The sequence below is a fragment of the Procambarus clarkii genome, chromosome 11, assembly GCF_040958095.1.
Source record: "Procambarus clarkii isolate CNS0578487 chromosome 11, FALCON_Pclarkii_2.0, whole genome shotgun sequence".
Lineage (NCBI taxonomy): Eukaryota > Metazoa > Arthropoda > Malacostraca > Decapoda > Cambaridae > Procambarus > Procambarus clarkii.
In genome coordinates this window covers 9,945,921-9,954,869 of record NC_091160.1, presented here as the reverse complement: position 1 = coordinate 9,954,869, position 8,949 = coordinate 9,945,921, and the positions used below count along the sequence as shown (strand labels likewise).

Here is an 8,949-nt window from a genome sequence, read left to right as displayed (position 1 = left end):
ATTTGTATGGTCAGTACAGTAACCGGACCAGGCAATGTGATGTAGTCATCGCGCGAATTCGCCTTGGCTATAGGCACATCTGGCAGGTTAGTGAGGCTGAGCCACTACCAGAATACTCAGATAGTAAACTCTGTGATAACCTAAACCACTCCCTAGAACACTATATTGTTGAATGTAAAACCGTAAAAGACTTTAGACCTCCTGGCCTATTGTACCACCAACTGTGTAACTATTTCATTGACTCAAGTGTTCTGGACGACATCCTAACAATTTATTCAAAATTTGCTTGTCCATTTTAAAGAATGAAGAACAATTTTGATCTATAATACTTCTAAGCTGCATCACTTATGAACCCATCCCTGCCCTTGTGTGGCAGTGCACAATAGAAAGTTGTTTTCACATATCCATACATTAAAACATTGATTGTAATCATGATATATATGTGCTTCAGCCTACAGTTTAGACCTATTGTCTTGTGTATGACCCTCTGTCCTGCGTGACAGTGAATACCAGCATTATCCTCACTTTAATAAGACTTAATCGAAATCCTCAGATTAGGCAAAATTGTAATTGAATTTGTCAATAAAGATGTTAATAATAATAATACCCATCTAATGCTTCCCCTCCACTAACGCTTAAGCCTCCAAATTTACGCCTCTCTCAAGCTCCTCCCACCACTCCTGAGGTTTCAAGTCTTCACGTCCTTGGGCTGGGTGGGAGGGTGTTTCCTGGGGACGGCGACGATCCTGGGAGGTGGGAGGCGGAAGCGTGGTCTGCGGGCTATGAGGGCTGGGATCTGTTGTCGGAGGGGCGGACTCTTGAGTGCTGGAGGAGGGGCGAGGCCCAGACGCGCGTGGACCTCCCTCTTGAAACATCTGGTAGCGCACTTTGTTGATCTGACAGGTCACGGTGAGAGAGGCATTAGGCCAGCCACAGGCATAATTATTGATCTCATTATCAGGGTCCACTCTATATACAGATATTTATTCACTATTATTATGATAATTCTAATAATTATTCTCAAACACCGACACTGACGTAAGACACCTCTTACGTCAGTAAGAGGACACCTCTTACGTCAGTAAGAGGTGTCTCTGACATCTAGAGTAGAGACACTGACTCTAACATGACACACTAACGTATGACACTGACATCATACACTGTCACTGACACCAGACAGGGGGAGGGAGGAGCATGCGAGGAACCAACAAAGCAGCCACCGCAGCATACCTCAATCTGAGCGAAGCGTGTGGGGGTGTAGGAGGCTGTGGTCTGGAAGCCTTGGTGGGCGAGGAAGGCCTGGTCCAGCACCTGGAACTTGTAGCCCCGGCAGTGTAGCTCATACACCTGGAACACCCGGCACACAACATCACAGGTCAGCTACAAACAAATGCACCAAGGACCCCCCCCCCCTTATATCGCTTACATCTAGGACGTGTCAACCCTGGGTAGACACTACGTGATAAAACCCAATGCTCGCATTTTATGTCCACAATAGCAAGTGTGCAGAGACGCTGACGAAGGATTACCTGACTGTTCCTGGTAAAGCCGTAGCCGATGAAGCGTTCGTCGAAGGGCGGCGCGGTGCAGGGAAGGACCAGGATGGGCTCCCAGAACTCCTCGTAGGTGGTGATGTTGTAGAGGACTGTGTAGTGGGGCGCTGTGCTCCTGGCAGGCTCCACCTCCCAGTTCTCCAGATGGGAGTTACCTTGGTTTCTGGCGTAGACCTGTAGGGCATCAAATAAAATTGATATCGCTAAATTTCAAGGTTGTAGGTTCCGACCCTAGGGCTACTTGTCATTACAAGCATGAAAACTTCCCAATCAATTGTTGTTATTGTTTTAAACAGCCTCCTGGTGCTTTGGAGACCAATAACTGTCTAATAAATGTAAACAAAGCCGCCAAAGATTGAGAAAAGATGTATAGGTTCGTAAGGGCTTGCGTAACTGCTTCGTGAATCTGGCCCCTGGACCTTTGCGTGTTTCAACTAAACCAGGTCAATTAAAACGTCCGAAACATGTGAAACTTTAATTGTGCAACTAAATATTATTATAAGCATCTTTATTAATTATTATGATTGATATAATGACCAATAACAAGGTAAAACACGTAGAGGGAAGGACGCTGATGTTACTGAGAGCAGTCGAGGAGCCTCAGGGGTCCCCATGCTAACACTCACAGCTCAGTGTAACACAAATACGTAGTTAAATGGCTCGCATTTTACCTGTCTACCTTTATTACTTGCGCAAAATAGATCAATTTAAAACCAAATAATAAAACAATTTAAGTCACTGTAATTAGGAAAGATGATTTGAAGTTTAGGTTACAGGTCGAGTATAAGACGCTGGCCTTATTATAAATGAAACACTATATGTGTATTAGTGACTGTGATAATGTACTAACTTAATACTTTATCCATATTAATATAATTGTAGCTATCCACTGTACTAATATGTGCTACTGCCTTTAGTATTATCCTGTGTTTCCATTTTCTAACTAATCCATTATGTATAATAAAGTGTGAATAAAATCTACTGTTGAATTATTATAGTAAAACACTGGACAAAGAAGACCACAGACAAGGAAAGGAAACGAACAATTATAGTTGTAGGAGTACAGGAACCAGAGGGATCCAATCGGGAGGAGTGGAGAAGGAGGGACCGAGCAACCATGACAGAGATCTTGGAGGGACTGGATATGGAGGAGGCAAATGGCAACATAGAGAAGGTTTTCAGGCTGAGCGTCTACAAGAAGGAAAGGAAACGATTGATAAAGGTAGTGCTCACGAACGAGGCAACAAAGGAGAAAATCCTATCCAGGAGGAGCAGACTTGTGAAGTTAGGGGAGGATACGAGGACGTCTTTCTGCAAAGGGACATGACAAGGGAGGAGAGAAGGAAGGCTGCAGAGGCAAGGAGGAGACGCAGAGAAAGGGATGGAGATATGGGAGCCACAGGACTCAGCTCAGTGCCTCCAGGAACCTCAGATGGGAGTGGCAATCCCCCCACCAGCAGGCCAGCATCCCCAGGGAGGATTGTAACAGAAGCTTCCCACCAACCAACCCCTCAGCCATCCCCCACCAATCACCTGCACCTCCCAAGACAGTAAAGTCCCCCTTCAGACCATGCCACCCATGTTCCCTGACCCCAGACCCCCACCCCCATGTTCCCCCCATGCCCTTTTTCTTCCCAGCCCCTACCCCAGACCCCTCACTGTTCCTGCACCCCATGCCTTTCCCTGTTTCTCCAGCCTGTGCCCTTCCCAGTTTCCCCACCCCAAGCTCTTCTCCCTACCACACCCCCCTCCCTCCTGGCCCCCCTTCCCCTGGCTCCCCTCCCCTCCCCAACCCCTGACCTCCCTGTCAACCCACCCCTAGTCTACCCTGCATACCCCAACCCGTGACCTCCCACCACATGCCCCTCCAGTTCCCCCATCCCATGCCCCCACTAACCCCCAACCCCGGACTCCCCTCAGCCGCATCTTGTCAGAGCCCCCCTAGCCCCCCCTGTTCCAGATCCTCCCAAACCTCTCACACCCCAGACCCCCCAGGTCCTCCTTCCTAGACTCGCCCATCCCAGACATCCCTTGTCTGGGAACTCCAGTGGAATCAACAGAAACAGAATGGACAGAAGAGAGTCAGCTTCAAGGTCATGTACACGAACATAGTGTACATGACCTTGTACATGACATGTACATGATTACAAAAAAGGCCAGTGGACTTAGGGAAAGAACACAAGAAGTAAACCCAGATGTAATTGGACTCACAGAAACCAAACTCTTAGGAATCATAACGAATGCGGTGTTTCCCTAGGACTACACTGTAATAAGGAAAGAGAGGGAAGGAAAGAGAGGGAAGGAAGGCGAGGAGGCGGAGTGGCTCTACTAATGAGAAAGGAATGGAGTTTCGAGGAGATGGTTGTTCCGGGCTGCGAAGGGTTCAGAGATTTCGTAACAGGCACCATGACGATGGGAGGACCAAGAGTAGTAGTAGCAATGATATATAACCCATCACCAAATGAAAGAAGACCCAGGCAAGAGTATGACAGAAACAACATGGCAGTTAACATTATCATTGAGAGAGCAGCTGCTGCTGCCTGTAGAAACCGATCCCATCTGCTCATCATGGAGGACTTTAATCATGGAAGGATAGACTGAGAAAACAGGGAACCACATGGAGGTGAGGAAACATGGAGAGCGAAACTGCTAGAGGTGACGACTAGAAACTTTTTTTAAGTCAGCATGTCAAGGGTCCCACGAGAATGAGAGGCAATTATGAACCAGCAAGACTCGACCTAGTATTCACTCCGAACGATTCAGATATAAGGGAAATCGGTCTTGAAGCCCCCATGGGTATGAGTGATCACAGTGTACTGTTGTTTGAATATCTGGTCGAAGAAGGGTTAATGTACTCAAGGAAGGGACCAGAAAACAAGAGGCTGGCATTCCAGATGGGAAACTATGAGGAGATGAGAAAATTCCTAACTGAAATAGCTTGGGAAACAGAGCTCAGAGGAAAGACGGTTCAAGACATGATGGACTACATCACGCAGAAGTGTAAGGAGGCAGCAGACAAGTATGTCCCAGTCCAAAAGGGAAAAAATGAAATGGAGATGAGAAACCCATGGTTTAATCAGAGTTGCAAACTAGCAAAACAGCTAAGTAAAAGGGCATGGAGAAACTATGGAACAACAGAACACTAGAGAGCAGAGAAAGATACCAGAGCGCCAGGAATGAATACGTCAGGGTGAGAAGAGAGGAAGAGAGGCAATATAAAAATGACATAGCGAGTAAGGCAAAGACTCAACCCAACTGCTGCATAGCCACATCAGGAGGAAAACAACAGTGAAGGAACAGGTAATGAAACTGAGGATAGGGGCAGAAAGATTCACTACAAACAACAAGGAAGTGTGCGAGGAACTCAATAAGAAATTCCAGGAAGTCTTCACCTCAGAGCAAGGAGAAGTCCCAGAGATATGGGAGGGAACATCAACCCAGACCCTAGAGGAACACCAACCCAGACACCACTAGAGGAGTTTGTGATTACCAGTGGGGAGGTGAGGAAGCACCTGCTAGATTTGGACGTGACAAAGGCAATAGGCCCGGATGGAATCTCACCATGGATTCTAAAGGAAGGAGCAGAAGCTCTGTGCCTACTACTCTCCATGGTGTACAACAAGTTACTGGTAACAGGTGAACTGCCAAAAATTTGGAAGACGGCCAATATATACCTACTACTCCCAATATACAAGAAGGGTGATAGGCAGGAGGCACTGAACTACAGGCCAGTGTCCCTTACTTGCATTCCATGCAAGATGATGGAAAAGACTGAGCGAAAAAAGCTAGTGGAACATCTGGAGCAAAAGAACTTTGTAACACAACATCAGCTTGGGTTCAGAGATGGCAAATCATGCCTAACAGGATTAATTGAGTTCTATGACCAGGCAACAAAAATCAGGCAAGAGAGAGAGGGCTGGGCAGACTGCATATTTCTGGACTACCAGAAAGCTTTTGACACAGTACCACATAAGGGGCTATTTGACCAGGATATAAGAAAATTGTCGTAGGGTATTCAAAATTTATTATCCTGATACATGTGAAAGGTTCTGCAAATGGGCCAAGTTTCATCATCTCAGCCTAAATAGAGAAGGAGAAAAAAAAGAAAAGAAAATTTTAGACAATTTTCCAACAATGTTCAATTGCTTTCACAGCCCACAATTGTGAACCGAAATTATTTCTATGACACTCAGCTATGACCTTACTATATAATAAAGATTTGCACCAAGGAGTTTTATCCCAGATGTATTTAGTGCAATAATACAGATTTTTAAAGTTTCCAAAAAACGTATGCAACAAAATGAAGTTCATCATTATTTATAAAATCAATAAATCTACGTAGATAAGAAAAACTACATGTGTTTTTAGAGTCATAAACTCTACATATAATGTGCAGGTTTCATGTAAATTGAATAATAAATAAAGGCTGTGAAGTCAGATATAGTTGTAAAACCCTTACCTGCAGAAACAAAGGTCAAAGTTGAGCCACCTGTGGGTGAGGTTGATGTTGACCAATATCATTCAAAATTTGCACCCTTGTAGAAAGGCATGGGTTCAATATGGTGTGCAAGTTCAATGAAGATCGCCTGATTAATAAAAGAAAAAAAATATATTATTAAAAAAAAAAAAAAAAAAATTAATATTTGTCACCAGTTTTATATGTACAAATATTTATGAAGTAATATCACAATATAACACTAAAACATACTAACCTAATATAATTGGTCAGAAATATGGGTCCTGCAGGTGGCACTGCATTGGCACTAGTAGGGCCCTGCCCCATAACCTGGGTCAGCTCCCTCAGGGGCCTTTCGTGGCTTGGTGGTGCGTTTCGTTGGTATCTGCATCTCCTTGTTCTTCCTATGAAAGTAACAGTCTCGTATGTCACTCTGTGGTAGACCAATGAGGCTGGTCAGAGATCCCGTCACATATCCTACGTTGTAGTTGACAGCTGTCATTGCCATGGCGAAGTCGACCATTACACGACCGACAAACTTGTCTTTGGGGGCGAGTTTCCAAACTCGGTGGTGTAGAGACTCGTTTGGATTCTGAGTCTTTCCCTTCAGACACTTCGTCATGTTGTCCTCTGATACAAGATTGTAGTATATCTTCAGGACTTCAGTCATGTGGATACTGGGAAGCTGGAAATGTACCCTCATCGTCTTGTGTGATCTTGGGGTCGTTTCATTTGCAATGTCTTGCTGGTAAAAACACCAAGACTCATTCCCTTTAGGGCAGTGCATGTGCATTGGCTTCTCATCAGTCGACGTAGCATGAAACAGTCCGGACAGACAGGCATCCCTCATTCGTTTCCAGTCTGTGTTGACATTATCCCGGATAGCTATGGTGAAGTAACTTGCCAACTTTTGAATGGTGACATCAGTTAATTTACCTTTTCCTTCCACCAGTGACATTCGTCTGGTCTTTTTTCACATTCCCTTTTGTCTCTTTCAATTCCACAACTGTTTTCTGAAAGCTCCGGAGCTGTGTTGCAAGTCTCTTGCTGAAGTGATTTATACACTCAGCCTTTTCCACGGTTACATTTCGATAAGGACCATCAACATTATTCATTGCACAAATTTTATTGAAGGCTGAAGAATCCCCATCACTGACCAAGGTCGTATACCTGAATTTGAGCTCTTCAGATCGACCCCACATCAATACTGCGGCATCAGCCTCCATATTTTTGGCAGTGCCGTTATAGTTCCTATCACAATCAGGCACATGTTCACGCATCTTATTGTCAAACTCCGTCTGTGTTACTTTTCCTTGTTGTTTTCTATTCAGTAACATCTTGCACTTTTTGCAGAAACAATTGTAGTCCACAACGAGCCCTGTGAATATCTCCACAACAAAGGCACACCCAATTTGTGAATGATGGCCCCTTGTGTGCCACGATCCATCAAACGATACATCAATGTCCAGGATCCCACCAACGGAGTGCCTATCAAATTGTTCTCTGTAATGATTGAAGATGATATGACGAGTGTTTTCTTGCAAGTGCACCCATTTCTCAATGGCAGCATTTTTTATCATTTTCTGGACCCTATTATATGTCTTATAGGATACACATTTCATGTTTGCTATGGAACACATACCCCTGTAATATGTATATCCGTGTCCATTTAGCATGTTGGTGTACACTAAGGATATCAGATTTTCATTATTTCCAGACAATGCTTCATCGTCTGTAAAATGACAACGATTACAGGTTCCTTTCACTGTTACATCATGTTGCAAAATCCTAATTGTGTGACAAACTTTACCCTTTGAACAGTATTGGCATATGCAATGTTTATCAAGGTATTGTTTCAGTTTCTTATCCGTGACCATTAGCGCAGACTCGCGTGGATTTATTCTATATGTCACTTCACTGTCACTGTCGGTTTCCTGGTCAGTGTCCTTGTCACTTCCAATTGCTTCTTCTCTAAATAAACCGATTCGTTTCTTGGCACTGCTCTGGATACGTTGACGCTTTCTGGAAATGTTTGGAGTTGCCAGATCAGCACGTGAGGTGCTGGGCCCTGCAACATCAAGAGCGAGAACGTCTGGAGTAGCAGGTCCAACACCAGGAGTAGCAGGTCCAACATCAGGAGTAGCAGGTCCAACATCACGAATAGCAGGTCCAACATCAGGAGTAGCAGGCCCAACATCAGGATTAGCAGGTCCAACATCAGGAGTAGCAGGTCCAACATCAGGAGTAGCAGGTCCAACATCACGAGTAGCAGGTCCAACATCACGAGTAGCAGGTCCAACATCACGAGTAGCAGGTCCAACATCAGGAGTAGCAGGTCCAACATCACGAGTAGCAGGTCCAACATCACGAGTAGCAGGTCCAACATCACGAGTAGGAGGTCCAACATCAGGAGTAGCAGGTCCAACATCACGAGTAGCAGGTCCAACATCACGAGTAGCAGGTCCAACATCACGAGTAGCAGGTCCAACATCACGAGTAGCAGGTCCAACATCACGAGTAGCAGGTCCAACATCTGGAGTAGCAGGTCCAACATCTGGAGTAGCAGGTCCAAGGGATGCGGGCTGCGACAGGCCCCTCACACTCGCGGCTGAGAGGCCACCACGATCCTCACTCGTCAAAATGTAATCTACGCATTGCGGCCAGCTCGTACCTTCTACGAACAGCTCGCATGCATCTAGCTTTCAATGCCTTCTTCTTGTTCGTTAGGTAAGTCATATTACAGTCCAAATAGCACAAATAGCGAGCGTTCTGGGAGATATCGTGAGAGTGCGTCAACGATAGATCCACTAGCTGAGGGACACAAAGAGTGACTGACTGCTAAGCCACAGCCCACCCTCTGCCTCACACGAGACTGTTGCCAATGAGTGAGTTTATATTCGTTTTATGCATAACATGTTATTTTCAACGCTATTACGAAAT

The 8,949-nt window shown here is 45.2% G+C and overlaps 2 protein-coding genes across 2 annotated transcripts in view; both read right to left on the bottom strand.

The window, feature by feature from the left end:
• Positions 1–635: 635 nt before the first annotated feature.
• The window catches only part of LOC138363529 (beta-1,4-glucuronyltransferase 1-like), a 47,120-nt gene continuing 38,806 nt past the window's right edge, over positions 636–8,949 (bottom strand). The window contains exons 4-6 of the mRNA XM_069322884.1: positions 1,530–1,727; positions 1,231–1,347; positions 636–896 (exon numbers count right to left, since the gene is read on the bottom strand). Of these exons, the coding sequence (XP_069178985.1) occupies positions 636–896; positions 1,231–1,347; positions 1,530–1,727 (576 nt within the window). The remainder of the gene's footprint in view (positions 897–1,230; positions 1,348–1,529; positions 1,728–8,949) is intronic.
• Positions 5,565–8,919, bottom strand: LOC138363383 (uncharacterized). The gene is made up of 4 exons (XM_069322417.1): positions 8,878–8,919; positions 6,266–8,708; positions 6,013–6,139; positions 5,565–5,633 (listed from the first exon to the last, which is right to left on the bottom strand). Exons 1-2 carry the CDS (start codon positions 8,917–8,919, stop codon positions 6,942–6,944), a joined length of 1,809 nt encoding a protein of 602 aa, XP_069178518.1. The 3' UTR covers positions 5,565–5,633; positions 6,013–6,139; positions 6,266–6,941.